General features: G+C 41.0%; 1 protein-coding gene and 1 pseudogene across 1 annotated transcript in view; one reads left to right on the top strand and one right to left on the bottom strand.

Annotated features, from left to right (window-relative positions):
- The first annotated feature begins 315 nt into the window (after window positions 1–315).
- The window catches only part of NUDT15 (nudix hydrolase 15), a 29,879-nt gene continuing 10,758 nt past the window's right edge, over window positions 316–19,436 (top strand). Inside the window, exon 1 of the mRNA XM_070407481.1 lies at window positions 316–509. Within this exon, the coding sequence (XP_070263582.1) occupies window positions 352–509 (158 nt within the window). The 5' untranslated portion in view covers window positions 316–351. The remainder of the gene's footprint in view (window positions 510–19,436) is intronic.
- Window positions 4,703–5,245, bottom strand: LOC139005102 (diphosphoinositol polyphosphate phosphohydrolase 2 pseudogene; annotated as a pseudogene).

Raw genomic sequence — 19,436 nt, 5'->3', positions numbered from 1 at the left:
TTTGAACTAGAGTGAGAATGAGTTTACTGTATGAAGATTGAAGAAAAAAGAATAGGATGTGCAAAGGTACAGTTCTATAAAAGCAGGTGCCTGGGAAATGCATCGATTGGAGGACTGAGAGTAAAGCATGTTGAAAGCGCAACAGAAAGTGTCATTAGTAAAAACGAAGACCTGCACACAGTTCTTTTGAGAGCAACTGCTGTGCTTCACAAGCTGTAACCCCTGGTGACCAGACACCGAGCCTGTGGGCGGGCCGACGGGGCGTGGCGCGCAGCCGGCGCAGGACGGGATTGGTGCGGCCCTGGGGGCGGGGCGAGCGTCACCAGGAGGGGCTCGCGGTCCTCCTGCGCCATGCCGGCCGGCGCCGAGCCGCGAGCCCACCGGCCTGGAGTCGGGGTGGGCGTAGTGGTGACTAGCTGCAGGCATCCTCGCTGTGTCCTCCTGGGAAAGAGGAAGGGGTCGTTTGGAGCTGGCAGTTTCCAACTTCCAGGGGGTCATTTGGAGTTCGGGTAAGCAGCCACCTGGGCGGCCGGGGAAGGCGGGACGCGCGCGAGAGGACCAGCCCGTTTCCTGTGCCGCGCTGCGTCCTTTGTCGCGCATGCGCCCTTTGCTTCTCTCGGAGCTCGCGGGCGCCGGCCGACAGGGGGCGCGGAGCTGGATAAGGGGGAGAAAGGAAGTCCTTGCCGAGTGCCTTCATCTCCGCGCCTGCTTACTGGTTGGTTTGTGAGATGTGTTTTTCTTAGTGCTTCCACAGAAAAGACACGAAAACGGTGTTTATAAACCTCGAGCAGGCCCGCGTTGCCAGTTAAGACATTTGCGCTGTTTACCGGTAATTTAAACGTACGCAGATACTTTGTCCAGTTGCGGACCAGTGAAACTTTCTGAGCCTCAGTTTCCCCATCTTTAAAATGCAGAAGGAAATCGAAGTACTCTTGAAAGTCCCTCTTCGCTTTGGCATCCTGTGATTTGTTGATATATCAGACAAAGATGGGCAGTTTAGAGGCAATTCCACACAGACTGAAGAAAGTCTGGTATTGTACCAAAAGGTGCATTTTAAGTGTATTTGCATAATAACCCTTTATTAGATGTACCATTGGCAAATATGTTCTCCGATACAATGGGCTCCCTTTTTATTCTCTCTGATTTAAGTGAGAATACGTTTCAAGTTAATATCAGATAAATAGTATCTAAAGCATTCAGACCCAGTGCTTGCTTTTCCTTTAGTATAAGAAGTGGAGAAAATAGTGAATCTTTATGTACCCATCACTCGGTCTGTTTTTGTCTCATCTTTACTGCTCTCCTGCAAACAGACACACACACCTCTTGTTTTCCAGACAATTTCAAATTGCAGACATCCAGTTATACCACCCCTAAATAGTTAAGTATGTATCTGTAACAAACTTTTAAAAACATAAACACAATAGCTTATTTTGCTTAGCATGATACTTTCCAGGTCCCTTCAATCCTGTCTCAAAGGGTAAAAGATCCTTTTTTTTTACAGCTGCAGAGTAAACTATGGTGTAAATGTGCCACAGCTTCTGGTCCATTCATTTACTGACGGGCACTTGGGCTATTTCCAAATCTTAGCTATTGTAAATTGCTCTGCTATGAACATAGGGGTGCATACATTTTTTCTGTTGGTGTTTCAGATCTCTTAGGATATATTCCTAAAAGTGGGATCTCTGGGTCAAATGGTAGTTCCATATTTAATTTTTTGAGAAACTCCATACTATTTTCCATAATGGCTGCACCAGTCTGCATTCCCACCAGCAGTGTAGTAGGGTTCCCTTTCTCCACATCCTTGCCAGCATTTGTCATTTGTTGATTTGTTGGTGGTAGCCATTCTGACAGGTGTGAGGTGATACTTCATTGTCATTTTAATTTGCATCTCTCTGATGATCAGTAACTTTGAGCATTTTTTCGTATGTCCTCGTTGGAGAAGTGTCTATTCCAGTGATGGCGAACCTTTTGAGCTCGGCATGTCAGCATTTTGAAAAACCCTAACTTAACTCTGGTGCCGTGTCACATATAGAAAATTTTTGATATTTGCAACCATAGTAAAACAAAGACTTATATTTTTGATATTTATTTTATATATTTAAATGCCATTTAACAAAGAAAAATCAACCAAAAAAATGAGTTCGCGTGTCACCTCTGACATGCGTGTCAGGTTCACCATCACTGGTCTATTCAGATCTTTTGCCCATCTTTTAATTGGATTGTTTGTCTTCCTTCTGTTAAGTTGTATGAGTACCTTATATATTTTGGATAATAACCCTTTGTTAGATGTACCATTGGCAAATATGTTCTTCCATACAGTGGGCTCCCTTTTCATTTTGTTGATGGTTTCTTTTGCTGTGCAGAAGCTTTTAATTTTGATGTCGTCCCATTTGTTTATTTTCTCCATACGTTTCCTTTGCCCCTAAGAGATGTGTGGGTAAACATATTGCTACGAGAGATGTCTGAGATTTTGCTGCCTATGGTTTCTTCTAGGATTCTTATGGTTTCATGACTTAAATTTAAGTCTTTTATCCATTTTGAGTTTATTCTTGTGTATGGTGTAGGTTGGTGTTCTACTTTCATTTTTGTTGCATGTATCTGTCCAATTTTCTCAATGCCATTTATTGGAGACTATCTTGACTCCATTGTATGTTCTTGCCTCCTTTGTCAGATATTAATTGAGTATAATGGCTTGGGTTGATTTCTGGGGTCTCTGTTCTGTTCTATTGATCTATATACCTGTTTTTGTGCCAGTACCAGCTTGTTTGATTACAGTGGCTTTGTAGTATAACTTCATATCTGGTATTGTGATCCATCCAACTCTTCTTTCTCAAGATTGCTACGGCTATTCGGGGACTTTTTGGTTCCATAGAAATTTTTTGGAGTATTCTAGTTCTGGTATTTCAATAGGGATTGCATTGAATCTGTAGATTGCTTTGGGTATAGTATGGACATTTTAAAGATGTTAATTCTACCAATCCATGAACACACTATATTCTTCTACTTGCTTATATCTTCCTCTATCTCTTTTTTCAACATCCTGTAGTTTTTTGAGTACAAGACTTTTGCCTCCTTGGTTAAGTTTATTCCTAAGTGTTTTGTTATTGTTGCAGTGGTAATTGGGATCGTTTGTTGAGTTTCTCTTTCTGAGAATTCATTATTGGTATATAAAAATGCCATCCATTTCTGGGTGTTAATTTTATATCTTGCTACATTGCCAAATTCCTTTTTTAAAGCTAGTATTTTTTGTGTGTGGAGTCTTTAGGGTTTTCTATATACAATATGTCATCCGCGAATAATGAGAGTTTTACTTTCTCCTTACCAATTTGGATACCTTTTATTTCTTCTTCTTATCTGATCTTTGTGGCTAGGACTTCCAGGGGAAAGTGGGCATCCCAGTCTTGTTCCTGTTCTTAGGGGAAATGGTTTTAGTCTTTGCCCATTGACTATGATGTTGGCTGTAGGTTTGTCATATATGGCTTTTATTATGTTGAGATATGATCCTCTATTCCCACTTTGCTGAGAGTTTTTATCAAAAATGGGTATTGGATTTTGTCGAATGCTTTTTCTGTGTTTACTGATATGATCATGTGATTTTTGTCTTTCAATCTGTTTATGTGACGTATCACTTTATTGATTTGCAGAATATTATACCAGCCTTGCATCCCTGGAATAAATCCCACTTGGTTGTGGTGTATACTCTTTCTAATATATTTCTAGACCTGATTTGCTCATAATTTGTTGAGGATTTTAGCATTTGTGTTCATTGGGGATATTGGCCTGTAGTTATCTTTGTAGTGTCTTTATCTGGTTTTGGAATTAGGATAATGTTGGCCTCATAAAAAGAGCTTGGGAGTGTTCCTCTTCTTGGATATTTTGGAATAGTGTGAGAAGGATAGGTGTTAGTTATTTTTTGAAGCTTTGGTAAAACTCTCCTGTGAAGCTAGGACCAGAGCTTTTGTTTGCTGGGAGTTTTTATTTATTTATTTTTATTTTTTTATTTTTATTACTGCTTCTATTTATCAGTTGTTATTGGCCTATTCAGGTTTTTTGATTCAGTTTTGGGAGATTGATTTTTTTTTTTTTTTTTTTTTTTAGGAATTTGTCCATTTCATTCACATTGTCCAGCTTGTTGGCATATAGTTGTTTACAGCATTTTCTTACAATCTTTGTATTTCTGTGGTATCAGTTGTTACTTCTCTGCTTTCGTCTCTGATCTTATTTATTTGGGTCCTCTCTCTTTGTTTCTTTTTGTTGTTTTTTTTTACTATGAAAAAGTTTTCCTTTAATATCAAGAATTATTTTTGTAAATTCCCACAACAGAAGGATTTGTTGAATACATTAATGCTGTGAATGAGAAAACAATTTGGGGGTAAAACCCACAAGTAAGGTGATCTGACAGAAACCACAGACTGACATCAAATGGACAAAAAACTGAAAAAAATGACAACTAAAATAACACGGAGGGTGGGATGGGGTCGGGGGCACAGTTAAGGCATCTAAAAAACAGTCCACATGGCTTTGGCTTATTAAAATATTTTACACCATTAAAAAAAAGATTCAAAAGCATCTGGAAAACATGCAAATTGTTTGAAAACCTTGTATTGAAAATTCAGTTTGCAAGCATCATTCAGATGTTTGCCAAGGAAAATAAAGAAGCCTCTCCCATGAGATTGCACATGGTGGGAGATGACATCCCATATTATCTTATAGTAGATGGCAAGCCAGAGGTCTGTGCAGCAGTTACAAACAAGGTGTTATTATCTGAGAGAGAAGAGACTGTGGAATTTCCATTGGATGGAGAACAGTCCAGATTTAGTTTTTCCAGATACTCTGCGTGCACAGGCTTATGACATTGGAGAATTTTGATGGCATCTGCTACTTTGAACCACTCTCTCTTCTTTCCTATATTAACAGAATCTTCCCAATCTTCTACTATTTCAGTGACAAAAAGAACATAGACATATGTTCTGTGCTTTTGGTCTTGGTTCTCAAATATGCCCAGGAGTCTGCTCAATTTTCCTTTGACTCCAGCCTCTTCATAAACCTCCCTCATCGCAGCACTGCCGGGCTCCTCCTCGGGCTCTATTCCTCCTCCTCAGACAACCTATTTGTCTGGGTACCAACTACTGCTCACCAATAACACCTTGTCCTCCTGCTCGCTCCGGAAGCACAGGCACGATGCCCACTTCTTGAAGCCCTCGTGGTTGTAGGTCCGTGTCTGGTTGAGCTTGAACTTCATCATAGAGGCGAGCTCTGGAGGCCGCTTCTCCTCCAGACACTGCTACCCCCCGGGAAGTGGGACCCAGGCGAGTCGGTCCCAGGGGTGTCGGGAGGTGAGGCAGTGGCGCTGGGTGGGCAGCGAGGCCGGTCAGTCCCGGAACCAGCAGCCGCTCCAATGCGGGGCAAGGCACGAGCATGGGTCACTGGAGCCCGGGTACTGTGGAGGAAGCGCTACCTCTGCTCCGGCATCTGCCGCTCTCCATGGAGCCCGCTGCCCGCTCGCTTCTGCTCCCTCCCGTTGCTGCCGCTGTCGCAGTCGCTGCCATGGGAAGAGCAAGGCTCGAGGGTCGCACCACAAGGAGACAGTTGTGGAGGCTCACTCGGACTCTCTTTGTTTCTTGATGAGTCTGGCTAATGGTTCATAAATCTTGTTTATCTTTTCAAAGAACCAGCTCTTGGTTTCATTGATTTTTTTAGATTGTAGTTTTAGCCTCTATGTCATTTATTTCTGCTCTAATATTTATTTCCTTCTATCTACTTATTCTGTGCTTTTCTTGTTGTTCTCTTTCTAATTCTTTAAGTTGTAATTTATTATTAACTAGAGGCCTACTGCACAAAAATATGTGCACTTGGGGGAGCGGTCCCTCAGCCCGGCCTGCGCCCTCTCACAGTCCAGGACCCCTTGGGGGATGTCCGACTGATGGCTTAGGCCCACTCCCCGGGGGATCGGGCCTAAGCTGGCAGTCAGACATCCCTCTGGCAGCTGGGAGCCCTTGGGGGATGTCCAACATCCTTAGTGCTGCCACAGAGATGGGAGAGGCTCCCACCACTGCTGCTGCGCTGGCCAGCCATGAGCCGGCTTCTGGCTGAGCAGCGCTTCCCCTGTGGAAGTGCACTGACCACCAGGGGGCAGCTCCTGCGTTGAGCATCTGCCCCTTGGTGGTCAGTGCATGTCATAGCGACGGGTCGTTCCCAGACATTCTCGGTTGTTCTGCCATTAGTGTCAATTTGCATATTACCCTTTTATTATATAGGATTTATCTTGTTTCTTGAGGTAGGCCTGTAGTGCTATGAACTTCCCTTTAGGACTGCTTTCACTGTGTCCCATAGATTTTGTGTGCTTATTTTATTTTATTTTTTAATTCACTCTTTTTTTAAATATATATTTTATTGATTTTTTTACAGAGAAGAAGGGAGAGGTATAGAGAGTTAGAAACATCGATGAGAGAGATCGATCAGCTGCCTCCTGCACGCCCCCTACTGGGGATGTGCCTGCAACCAAGGTACCTGCCCTTGACCAGAATCGAACCTGGGACCCTTCAGTCCGCAGGCCGACGCTCTATCCACTGAGCCAAACCGGTTCGGCATTGTGTGCTCATTTTAATTTGTTTCCAGGAAGTTTTTGGTTTCTTTATTGATCTCTTGGGCAACTCATTTATTGATTAATAACATGCTATTTAGCCTACCTGTGTTTGAATGTTTTTGGGTGTAATTGCTTCAGTTGATTTCTAATTTTATTTCATTGTGATCTGAGAAGATGATTGATATGATTTAAATTTTCTTGAACTTGTAGAGACTTGTTTTGTGCCCTAATGTGTGGTCTGTCTTTGAGAATGACCCATGTGCACTCTAGAAGAATGTATATTTCATACCTTTTGGGTGGAATGGTTTATAAATGTCAATTAAATCCATCTAATCCAGTGTATCATTTACAGTCACTGTTTCCTTGTTAATTTTTTGTCTAGAAGATCTATCCAGTGAAGTCAGGGGGGTGTTAAAGTCCCCAACTATGACTGTATTGCTGTCAATCCCTCCCTTAAACTCCTCTAGAAGTTTTTTTTTTTTTATATATATATTTAGGTGTTCCTGTATTGGGTGCAAATATGTTTATCAGGTTTATAAACTCATGTTGCATCGATCCCTTTAGTATTATGTAGTGACCTTTGTTGTCTCTTTTGATGGCCTTCATTTTGAAGTCTATTTTGTCTGATATGAGTGTTGCTACTTCAGCTTTTTTTTTGTTTCTATTTGCATTGAAGCTTTTTTTCAATCCCTTCACTCTCATCCTGTGTGAATCTTTTGTTCTGAGTTGGGTCTCTTGTAGGTAGCACATAATTGGGTCACATATTTGAATCCATTCAGCTGTCCTAGGTCTTTTGATTGGAGCATTTAACCCTTTTACATCTAAGGTTATTATTTGATAGGTACTTATTTATTGCCATTTTAACTCTGTACCTATGTTTCTTTCTCTCTATTTCTTCTCATTACAGCAGTCTCTTTAGCATTTCTTGCAATGCTGGTTTGGTGATTATATACTCCTTTAGCCTTTTTTTTTTTTTTATCTGGGAAGCTCTTTATTTCACCATCAGCTTTGAATGATAGTCTTGTTGGATATAGTAATCTTGATTTCAGATCCTTGCTTTTCATTACTTTGAATACATTATGCCATTCCCTTCTGGCCTGTAGAGTTTCTGATGAGAAATCAGGTGACAGGCTTATGGGAACTCCTGTGTAGGTAACAGTTTGCTTTTCTCTTGCTGCCTTTAAGATTCTCTCTTTGTCTTTAATTTTTGGCATTTTAATTATGATGTGTCAGAGCATGGGCCTTTTAGAGTTCTTCTTGCTTGGGACTCTCTGTGCCTCCTGAACTTGTGTGACTTCTTTTTTCACCAGGTTAGGGAAGTTTTCTGCCATTATTTATTCAAACACGTTTTCTATCCCTTGCTAACTTTCATCTCCTTTTGGTATTCCAATGATGTGAATATTATAATGTTTCATGTTGTTCCACAGCTCCCTTAAGCTGTCCCCTGTTTTTAAATTTTGTTTTTTTTCTTTTTGGTTTTCTGATTGAGTGATTTTTTCCTACCCTGTCTTCTAATTCACTGATCCGATCATTGGTTTCCCCTAATCTGCTGTGTATTACTTCCAATGTGCTCTTTATTAGTGCTGTGTCATTCTTCATAGTTTTTATATATTTATTCATATTGGTGAGCATCTCTGCCACCATTATTCTGAACGCTATGTCTGATAAATTTATCTCCATTTTGTTTAGCTCTTCTTCTGTAGAATTCTCTTGTTCTTTCATTTGGAGTTTCTTTTTGTCTCCCCATTTTGGCTACCTATCTGCTACGCCTCCCAATCTCTAGTGCAGAACAACATCAGATGCTGTTTGTGACTGGCTCTGAGTTCCCTGTTTTGAGCTATCAGCAACCCACAGGTTGTGGCTCCCTCTGCGGGGGCTGGGTGCCTTTGGAAAGAACCGTGGTGTGCACCACCGTCTGCTTTTCCTAATTTCGTACCCAGGATTGGATCACACAAATACTTAAAGCCTCCAGAGACCTTCCTCTGCCTGCAGTCACATTGACACTCAGACTTGATTAGCCTCAGGCTATCAGCTACAGCAAACATGTCAAACTCATAGCCCACATGTGACCCACAACAAATATTTTTGCAGCCCAGCCAATATGATAGTATGTAAGAAACGTTTTGTTTTTTTTTAAATATATTTTATTGATTTTTTTACAGAGAGGAAAGGAGAGAGATAGAGAGCCAGAAAAATCGATGAGAGAGAAACATCGATCAGCTGCCTCCTGCACACCTCCCACCGGGGATGTGCCCGCAACCAAGGTACATGTCCTTGACCGGAATCGAACCTGGGACCTCTCAGTCCGCAGGCTGATGCTCTACCCACTGAGCCAAACCGGTTTCGGCTGTAAGAAACGTTTTAATGAAAATTTCATAACTTAATTTTTACAATAACCTGTTATACATAATTATTGATTACGAACTACAATGCTTGCTAATGATTGATTACTATAATCATGTTGCACTCATTTCCCTTACATGTCTTACATGCAGGCACACCAATTTCTCTCCACTAATATTAGCAGTGAATATTTTAGCAGCCGATTGCCACGTCATTAATCTTGGACTGACTTGTTTGATGTGTGCAACAGGAAATATTTCGCTTTCAGAGAACAAGAAAAATAGGTTTATTTGCTTTACACTTATTAATTTGTGCAGTTATTCAGGGTCTGATAAGTTAATGTTCAAGAAAAAATATTAATTTTTATTAAAATGTTCTGTTATGTTAATGATTACTCATTTCCTTCAGCCCTTTGTATTCAGCATGTCTCTATAGAAATAAACCTACTTTTTATGAAAATAGAAGTTTTTGTTTTTTTGCAGCTCACATAAACTTAAACCTTGTTTATTTGGCCCCGTTAGTCTTTGAGTTTGACATGCTTGGACTATAGGGTGGAGCGAGAGGTCTTCCAACAGGGTGAGGCAATTGCCTTCCCCTCAGGCAAAAACTGCCTGAATAGCAAAGGTCTGCCTGAGAAAAATCTCTTCTGCAGCATGAGGGAATGGTGAGGGAATGACTCAGCTCAGCAGACTGGGTGGCTGCTCTCTGAGCTCCAACCCCAGTGCCCCGAGTGCTGGCTTTTGCTCACACTGCTCTAGTCCATTCTGCTCCCTCTGCCGGAGCCTAAGGAGAGTGGCTGCACACGAGATTTTGTGCATTGGCCCTTTAAGACGGTGCCTGCATTTCCAGCCATCCCTCGTTGGCAGACAGAAACCCTGCTCCTTTTCACAGCCAGATGTTAAGTGGGCACCTTTCTCACTCTGGTGCTCTGGGCTGGGGAGCCCAGCTTGGGGATTAGACCCCAGAGTTCTCAGTGGGAACCCCCCACAGCTGAGATATCCCTCAGAAACTTCAGCTGCTGTCTGTGGGAGCCCGGCCAGCCCTTTCACACCTCTGCCCTTCCTACCAGTCTCTATGAGGTCTTCATTTTCCATCTTTGATTTTCAGGTTCTCTCCAGCTAGTCTTCAGTTGATTTTTCAGGGTAGTTTTTCTGTAATTTAATTGTATTTCCAGTTTGGTCCTGGGAGAGTGTTAGTGTAGCTTCCACTTACTCCGTCAACATTTTGGAATCCTCTGGTTCACCTATTTTTTATAAAATGGTAGAAGTAGGGAAATTATCCTAGTGCTTTTTTTTTTTTTTGAGAAATTTTATGAGTTTATTTGAGCCAAACTGATGATATCTGCTGGAGAGCAAGATCTCAAATGCTCTGATCCTAGTGCCTTTTAACAGACTTTGTTCTTTATAAACTGTGGAATTCTTATGATCTTTACCATGTGGAATTTTTTAATGGTCTTCAGAATTTAAAGAGCATCTGTAAGTTTATTATTTTCAGGGAATTAAAGTAGACCATCAGTTAACAAATAATAAAATTTCTAGATTAAGAAGCAAGTTGCCCAGAAGGCACACCATATAACTTTGTCAATTGTTTTTGGGCATTAGCCAAAATTAGATCACAAACTAAGCTCTACTTAGAATGTATAATTACTAGAGCAGTGATGGCGAACCTATGACATGTGTGTCAGAGATGACACGCGAACTCATTTTTTTGGTTGATTTTTCTTTGTTAAATGGCATTTAAATATATAAAATAAATATCAAAAATATAAGTCTTTGTTTTACTATGGTTGCAAGTATCAAAAAATTTCTATATGTGACACGGCACCAGAGTTAAGTTAGGGTTTTTCAAAATGCTGGCATGCCGAGCTCAAAAGGTTCGCCATCACTGTACTAGAGAAATGGCTAGAGATAGCAATCTTAACAATAACACAAGATAATATTGAAGTCTTGACTGAATTATTGACTGATAAGAGCCAACATTGGACTGTAATGAGTTTTACTAAGTGCTAGATATCATGCTAAGTTCTTCACATGTATGTTTTTACTTATCTTTATATAACTGCTATACAGAGTGGGCTAAATTTTAGGGAGAAAAACCCCACAGGAAATGGCTTTATTTTCTCCTGTTGTTTTCAAATATAATTTGTCTTTCCCATTTCTTCTGCTTCATGATATTTCCTGTAAATTCTGTTGTTTTCCTGTCTCTTGATTATAAAAATAAATCACATTTTGGCAATTATGAGTATTTATCTCTGATCTGTGATGGGGAAAGGAGGTATGAGCCATTGTTTTGCTCTTTTTCCATTTACTCCTCACTGTTTCTAATTTCTTTACTTCTACAGTATTTTGGGGAAGGAGGGAAGTGGGCAAACCTTTTAAGGACTGGTGCTGCTGTAATTCATCAATTGGTGCTCTCTGGTGCATTATTCATCTGTGTGCTCTCTTTCTCAAGATATGTTTGTTGGTTGTCTGGAAGTCTTTCAAGGATTTCTACACCACACAATTCCCTGACATAGGTGACTGACTTATTATGACACTGGTTCCCCTCTGCTAGCTCTTGCTTTTAGCACACCACCCTACATTTTCTTTCTGCTGGAGTCCTCAGCAGTCTGTTGTAGCATCTGCTTGGCCCATAGGAAATTCACAATGGGAATAATGCGTTCACTGCTGCCCTTTTTCCTTGCTCAATTATTATGGGTTGCTCTAGCCAGTCTCTTTCTTTCCAAATTTCCAAAGTGGGGATAAGAATCAGCTTCTGTGTCACATGCATCCCTACACACCAAGGGCTCTTAACCCTCCTGCCACGTCTACTCTGGTGCATTGAGATAGGCCTTTGAGTTTCTGCAACTCACCATCCATGTCTTCAGCAGAGGAGTGACATGACCAGTATCTCCTTCTTGGGAGTCACACCCAGTCTCTAGGACTAATTCTCCTGGAGTGCCCCTAACTTGATTTAGGGGCAGAGTTGGCCTGTCATCAGGATGAAGAGAAACATTCCTACCAAGGTGAAAACTCACAACTTTCCTCCCTCCCAAAGATCTCCTGATTTTCAGTGTAGACTGGGTAGGGTGAGTAGCCTGGCCTTTCTTAGCAAACCCTAGAGTTCACATGGCATGTTTGCTCTTTTGCTGTACTCTTTGTACTTTAGAGTTGCATATTGCCTATTGTTCTCAATTTTGAGGCTTACACTGAAATATTCTGAGACTATAGGCAAAAGACATAGCCCACTTCTTGATACACTTACAACAACCCCATGAGAAACTAACATTATTCTCTTTTTACTTATCCAAGGTAGGAAGTAAAGTACTTCAAACTCAAACCTAGGTCTAATTGACTTCAAAGCCTGTGCTCTTAACTAATATACTAAACTGCCTCCTGGTTGCATACTGCTTCCAGGCATCTGAACTAGTACTGAATTGACTAAATGTTCACTTTTTTTTTATAATTTAAATTCTTTATTTTTAAAAATATTACATGTCTCCTTTTTCCCCATTGACCTCTCCCCAGCTGCCCCCACCCCCCAGCACATGCTCTCACTCCCCCCTGTTCCCCCCTCCCCCTGTCTGTGTCCATTGGTTATGCTCACATGCATGCATACATGTTCTTTGGTTGATCTCTGACCCTATCACTCCCTGCCTTCCCTCATAGGTTGGACAGTCTGTTCGATGCTTCTATGACTCTAGTTCTATTTATGTTCATCAGTTTATGTTGTTCTTTATATTCCACAAATGAGTGAAATCATGTGATATTTATCTTTCTCTGATTGGCTTATTTTGCTTAGCATAATGTGTTCTCCAGTTCCATCCATGCTGTTGCAAATGGTAGAATTCCTTCTTTTTTACCGCAGCGTAGTATTCCATTGTGTAGATGTACCACGTTTTCTAACCCACTCATCTGCTGATGGGCCCTTAGGCTGTTTCCAAATCTTAGCTATTGTAAATTGTGCTGCTGTGAACATAGGGGTGCATATGTCTTTGTGACTGTTGTTTCTGTTTTCTTGGGATAGATCCCTAGAAGTGGGATTACTAGGTCAAATGGAAGTTCCATTTTTAATTTTTTGAGGAAACATCATACTGTTTTCCACAGTGGCTGCACCAGTTTGCATTCCCACCAGCAGTGCAAGAAGGTTCCTTTTTCTCCGCATCCTTGCCAGCACTTGTCATTTGTTGATTTGTTGATAATAGCCATTCTGACAGGTGTGAGATGGTACCTCATTGTTATTTTGATTTGCATCTCTCAGATGATTAGTGTCTTGAGCATGTTTTCATATGTTTCTTGGCCTTCTTTTTTTTTTTTTAATACATTTTATTGATTTTTTACAGAGAGGAAGGGAGAGGGATAGAGAGTTAGAAACATCGATAAGAGAGAAACACCGATCAGCTGCCTCCTGCACACCCCCTACTGGGGATGTGCCCGCAACCAAGGTACATGCCCTTGACCGGAATTGAAACCTGGGACCCTTCATTCCGCAGGCCGATGCTCTATCCATTGAGCCAAACCAGTCAGGGCTCTTGGCCTTCTATATGTCTTCTTTCGAAAAGCGTCTGTTTAGGTCCTTTGCCCATTTTTTGATTGGATTCTTTATCTTCCTTTTGTTAAGTTGTATGAGTTCCCTATACATTTTGGAGATTAAACCCTTATCAGAGATAACATTGGCAAATATGTTCTTGCATGCAGTGGGCTTTCTTGTTGTTTTGTTGATGGTTTCTTTTGCTGTGCAGAAGCTTTTTAATTTGATGTAGTCCCATTTGTTTATTTTCTCCTTAGTTTCCATTTCCCTAGGAGCTGTATCGGTAAAGATATTGCTACGACAAATATTTGCTATTTTTCTGCCTATGACTTCTAGGATTTTTATGGTTTCCCATCTTACGTTTAAGGTCTTTATCCATTTTGAGTTTATTTTTGTGTATGGTGTAAGTTGGTAGTCTACTTTCATTTTGTTGCAAGTATCTGTCCAATTTTCCCAACACCACTATTGAAGAAGCTGTCTTGACTCCATTGTATGCTCTTGTCTCCTTTGTCAAATATTAATTGAGCATAATGGCTTGGGTTGATTTCTGGGTTCTCTGTTTGGTTCCACTGGGCTATATATATGTCTGTTCTTGTGCCAGTACCAGGAAGTTTTGAGAACAGTGACTTTGTAATATAGCTTGATATCTGGTATTGTGATCCCTCCAACTTTTTCTTCTTTCTCAAGATTGCTGCAGCTATTCATTTTGTTTGTTTGTTTGTTTTTTGTTTTTTTATTCCAGACGAATTTTTGGAGAGTTTCTTCTAGGTCTTTGTAGTATGCTGTTGGTATTTTAATGGGGATTGCATTGAATTTATATTGCTTTGGATAGTATGGACATTTTAATGATGTTGATTCTACCAATCCATGAACATGGTATATACCATTTATTTATGTCTTCCTCTATCTCTTTTTTCAGTGTCCTGTAATATTCTGAGTACAAGTCCTTTACCTCCTTTGTTAAATTTATTCCTAGGTATCTCAATTTTTTTGTTGCAATGATAAATGGGATTTTTTTAAAGTTTCTCTTTCTGTAAGCTCATTATGGGTATATAAAAAAAGCCATAGATTTCTGGGTGTTAATTTTGTATCCTCCTACATTGCCGAATTCATTTATTAGTTTTAGCAGTTTTTTGTTGGAGTCTTTAGGGTTTTCTATGTACAATATCATGTCATCTGCGAATACTGACAATTTTACTTTTTTTTTTTTTTTTTTTTCAAAGAGCAAGACAGACCAACTGACTTTAATGTAAAACAGGAAGAAAAGTACATTGACGGGGTTTCAGATTCCACGTGGCAAATAATCACTAAGGAGGCACTGCTTGTCAAGTTTGGGTGTAATATCAAAGGGAAAGGTCCACAAAACATTACTGCTCTCATTGTCAACTACAAATCAGTGTGATGCCAGATTTTCTTCGTATATATTGATCAAAACATAGCTCAACAGATTGAATACAATGTTTGTGCCCTGTTGAGTCAACAGCTGGCCAGACCCCCAGCTCCTCCTTCACCCAGTCTTCCCCCAGGACACCTTACTCCTGTTTGCTGAAAAGGCCCTCTGGATCCCTTATTCAGCACTTTCCATTGACTATTTATTTGCTCATCCGGCAACAGTTAGCTCTAAGTACTGTCATTGTTGACCTTAACCCCAGGCACAGGTAACTCCCATTAACCTGACAGGTAAGAGGCAGCACAGAGGCTTGAGCCAGGATAGGCCAGCTCCAGAATCCAGCCTCCTGCAGGCTATGTTTCACTGCTTCTGTGCTGTAACACTCTCTGTTGAGGGGCATGCTGGATCTTCAACCCAGAGCTGCTTCTTTGGTGTGAGGTTAAACCATCCTCTCCACGCCAGCTGCAAAGACCTCTTGCCTCTCCATTAACTCTTTGAAACTAAGACTTGTCCTTCTAATCTTGCCACTAAACTAAACTGTGGGCTGAAGGGTGCTAACCTGCAATGTGATGGGATTTGGAGACAGGGCCTTTGGGAGGTAATTAGGTTCAGGTGAGTTCATGAGGGTGGGACCCTCGTGAAGAAATCAGTGCTTTTAAACGTAAGAGACACCAGCAAGCCTGCTGGCTCTAGCTCCCTCCCCTGCCCGAGGAAAGGCCATCAGAAGCCCAAAGAGGGAGAGCCTCGCCAGACGCCAACCCTGCTGGCACCTCGACCTTGGACTTCTAGTCTCCAGAACGTGAGAAATAATTTCTTGTTATTTAAGCTTCCTAGTCTGTGGTATTTTGTCAGGGTGGCCTGAGTTGACTAACACATGAGCACAGTTTGATTTTTTATTAATTCTTTACCTCGCTCGACCTGCAATTAAGGTGTCTCCTGGTTCAGTTTTTCTTAGTAACACATGACTAGCCAGTGCTGCTGCCCTGAAAGTGGGTAAGAGCTGAGAGAGGACAGTGTCCTGATCGAGTGGCAGTCCTCCCTGTGGGTCCTCAGGCTCTGGACCAGCCCGGCACTGTTTCCAATCACAGAAGCCAGAAGCAAGCCGCCCTTCTGTCTTCCCCGCTTATCCGACAATTTTACTTCTTTTCCGACTTGGATGCCTTTTATTTCTTCTTCTTTTCTGATCACTATGGCTAGCATTTCCAGTACTATGTCGAACATGAGTGGTGAAAATGGGCATCTCTATCTTGTTCTTAGGGTTCTTGGGGGAAATGGTTTTAGTTTTTGCCCATTGAGTATGATGTTGGCTATAGGTTTGTCATATAAGGCTTTTATTATGTTGAGGTATGAATCCTCTATACCAGTGATGGTGAACCTATGACACGCGAAGTCATTTTTTTGGTTGATTTTTCTTTGTTAAATGGCATTTAAATATATAAAATAAATATCAAAAATATAAGTCTTTGTTTTACTATGGTTGCAAATATCAAAAAATTTCTGTATGTGACACGGCACCAGAGTTAAGTTAGGGTTTTTCAAAATGCTGACATGCCGAGCTCAAAAGGTTCGCCATCACTGCTCTATACCCACTTTGCTGAGAGTTTTTATCAGGAAAGGGTGTTGGATTTTGTCAAATGCCTTTTCTGCATCAATTGATTTAATTATGAGATTTTTGTCTCAATTTGTTTATGTCATGTATCACGTTTATTGATTTGTGGATGTTGTACCATCCTTGCATCCCTGGAATAAATCTCACTTGGTCATGGTGTATCATCTTTCTAATATAATGCTGGATCTGATTTGCTAGAATTTTGTTCATCAGGGATATTGGCATGTAATTCTCTTTCTTTGTAGTGTCCTTATCTGGTTTTGGGATGAGGGTAATGCTGGCTTCATAGAAAGAGTTTGGAAGTGTGCCTTCCTCTTGAATTTTTTTGAATAGTCTGAGAAGGATAGTTTTTAATTCTTCTTTCGGTGTTTGGTAAAACTCCCCTGTGAAGCCATCTGGTCCTGGGATTTTGTTTGCTGGAAGTTTTTTGATGACTGCTTCAATTTCCTGGTAGTTATCGACCTGTTGTTGGAAGGTGGTATTTTTCTAGGAATATGTCCATTTCATCTAGGTTGTCCAGTTTGTTGTAGTACAATTGTTTGTACTATATTTTTTTTTACAATCTTTTGTATTTCTGTGGGGTCTGTGTTGTTGCACCTCTTTCATTTCTGATTTTGTTTATTTGAGTCCTGTCTCTTTGCTTCTTGGTGAGTCTGGCTGGAGGTTCATCAATCTTGTTTATCCTTTCAAAGAACCAGCTCTTGGTTTCATTGATCTTTTGTATTGTTTTATTTTTGGTCTCTATTTCATATATTTCTGCTCTTTATTATCTCCTTCCTTCTACTTACACTGGGATTTTCTCGTTGCTCTCTTTCTAATTCTTTAAGTTGTAGTGTTAGATAATTTATTACCAGTTTTTCTTGTTTTTTGAGGCTGCTTGTAATTCTGTGAACTTCCCTCTCAGGACTGCTTTCACTCTGTCCCATAGGTTTTGGGTTGTTGTGTTTTCATTGTCATTCATTTCCAGGAGTTTTAATTTCTTCTTTGATCTCTTTGGTAACCCAGTTATTTATTTATTTTTAAAATCTTTATTGTTCAGATTATTACAAATGTTCCTCCTTTTTCCCCTATAGCTCCCCTCTACCCAGTTCCCACCCCTCCCCAGGCCTTTGCCCACTGTCCTCGTCCATAGGTGTAAGCTCTTTGTCTAATTTCTTCCTGCACCCCCACATCCTCTCCCCCACCCCGAGACTCCCTTTCCATGCCCCTGATTCTATTACATTAACCAGTTCAGATTTTGTATTCATTTGTTTTTTAGTTTCACTTGTTAATAGATATGTATTTGTGGTCACTTTTTTATCTTTACGTTTTTTTTCTTCTTCCTCTTCTTAAAGAATACTCTTCAGCATTTCATATAATTCTGGTTTGGTGCTGATGAACTCCTTTAGCTTTTTCTTTGTGAAGCTCTGTGAAGCTCTTTATCTGACCTTCAATTCTACATGATAGCTTTGCTGGGTAGAGTAATCTTGGTTTTAGGTTCTTGCTATTCATCACTTTGAATATTTCTTGCCACTCCCTTCTGACCTGCATAGTGTCTGTTGAGAAATCAGCTGATAGTTTTATGGGTTTTCCCTTGTAGGTAACTAACTGTTTTTCTCTTGTTGCTTTTAAGATTCTTTCTTTGTCTTTTGCTCTTGGCATTTTAATGATGATGTGTCTTGGTGTGGTCCTCTTTGGATTCCTCTTGTTTGAGGTTCTCTGTGCTTCCTGGACTTGTAAGTTTATTTCTTTCACCAGGTAGGGGAAGTTTTCTGTCATTATTTCTTCTAATAGGTTTTCAATATCTTGTTCTCTCTCTTCTTCTGGCACCCCCATAATTCAGGTGTCTGTACGCTTAAAGTTGTCCCAGAGGCTCCTTACACTATCTTCATATTTTTGGATTCTTTTTTCTTTTCCGGTTGGGTATTTTTTGTTTCTTCGTATTTCCAATCTTTGACTTGATTCTTGGGATCCTCTTGTCTGCTGTTGGATCTCTGTATATTATTCTTTATTTCAGTCAGTGTATGCTTAATTTCTAGTTGGTCTTTTTTCATATCCTCCAGGGTCTCACTAAATTTATCAGCGGTTTCCAGAAAATTCTTGAAAAACCTTGTAAACGTGGTTTTGAACTCTATATCCAGTCGTTTGCTTTCCTCCATTTCTGTCATTTCTGATCTGTTTCTTTGTCTCCGCATTTTTTATGCTTCCCTGTGTTGGTAGAGTGGCTTTGTGTGCTAGGTGTCCTATAGGGCCCAGTGGCTCAGCTTCCCCAGTTACCTGAGGTGGACACTCTCGGTGAACCCCCTTGTGGGCTTTGTGCACAATCTTGTTGTAGTTATGCCTTGATTGTTGTAGGTAAAACTGGGGGGAATTGACCTCCAGGCCAATTGGCAGTGAGAATCAGCTGTGTCTGCAGTGGGAGAACTTCTGTGCTGAAGACACCCTTCTGGGGCAAGACTTGCTTCAGTGGGGCTTTGATGCTCACTGAGTCTGTCCCCTGAGTGTGTCCCTTATGGATCTGAGGAGTTGTAATCTGGATTGTCCCACTCTGACCACTGGGTACACTGGCTCTTGGATCTAAGGAGGTGCTAATTTAACTTCTGCCTGAGGCTACCCAGCAGGAGCTACGAAGAGATCTGCAGATTCCCCTTTCTTTTTTGGGGTTTGAAGGTGCCCAGATGAGGTCCAGCTGTGAAGCAATGCAAGCTGCTGTGGGGCCTTGGGCCTTCTCTTGGAAGTTCTGGGTCTGTCTGGCCCAGCTGCAATTTGTTAGGTAATTTTCAGATTGCAAAGGGCCAGGGCATTCATATGCAAAAGCCTCTGCCGCAGCTTGGGTGGGGCGGGGTCTCGGAATCAACAGGGCGGAGCAAGCAGCTATGGCTGATTCTCAGCCCTGCCCTAAGGGGCCCCGCGTCTCAGTGTCCTGGTAATTGCTGCAAGCACCTCTAAGGGAAAGCCGCCCACAAGACCTGAGTTCTGCCTGCTGCCAGACAGTCCAGTTTCTCCCCGTATGAGTCCTG

This window comes from Myotis yumanensis, unplaced genomic scaffold (genome assembly GCF_028538775.1).
Source record: "Myotis yumanensis isolate MYYU_CA2020_CCGP unplaced genomic scaffold, mMyoYum1.0.hap1 SCAF_3, whole genome shotgun sequence".
Taxonomy (NCBI): Eukaryota; Metazoa; Chordata; class Mammalia; order Chiroptera; family Vespertilionidae; genus Myotis; species Myotis yumanensis.
The sequence above is the reverse complement of the archived record's forward strand: the minus strand, read 5'-3'. Positions and strand labels throughout refer to the sequence as shown.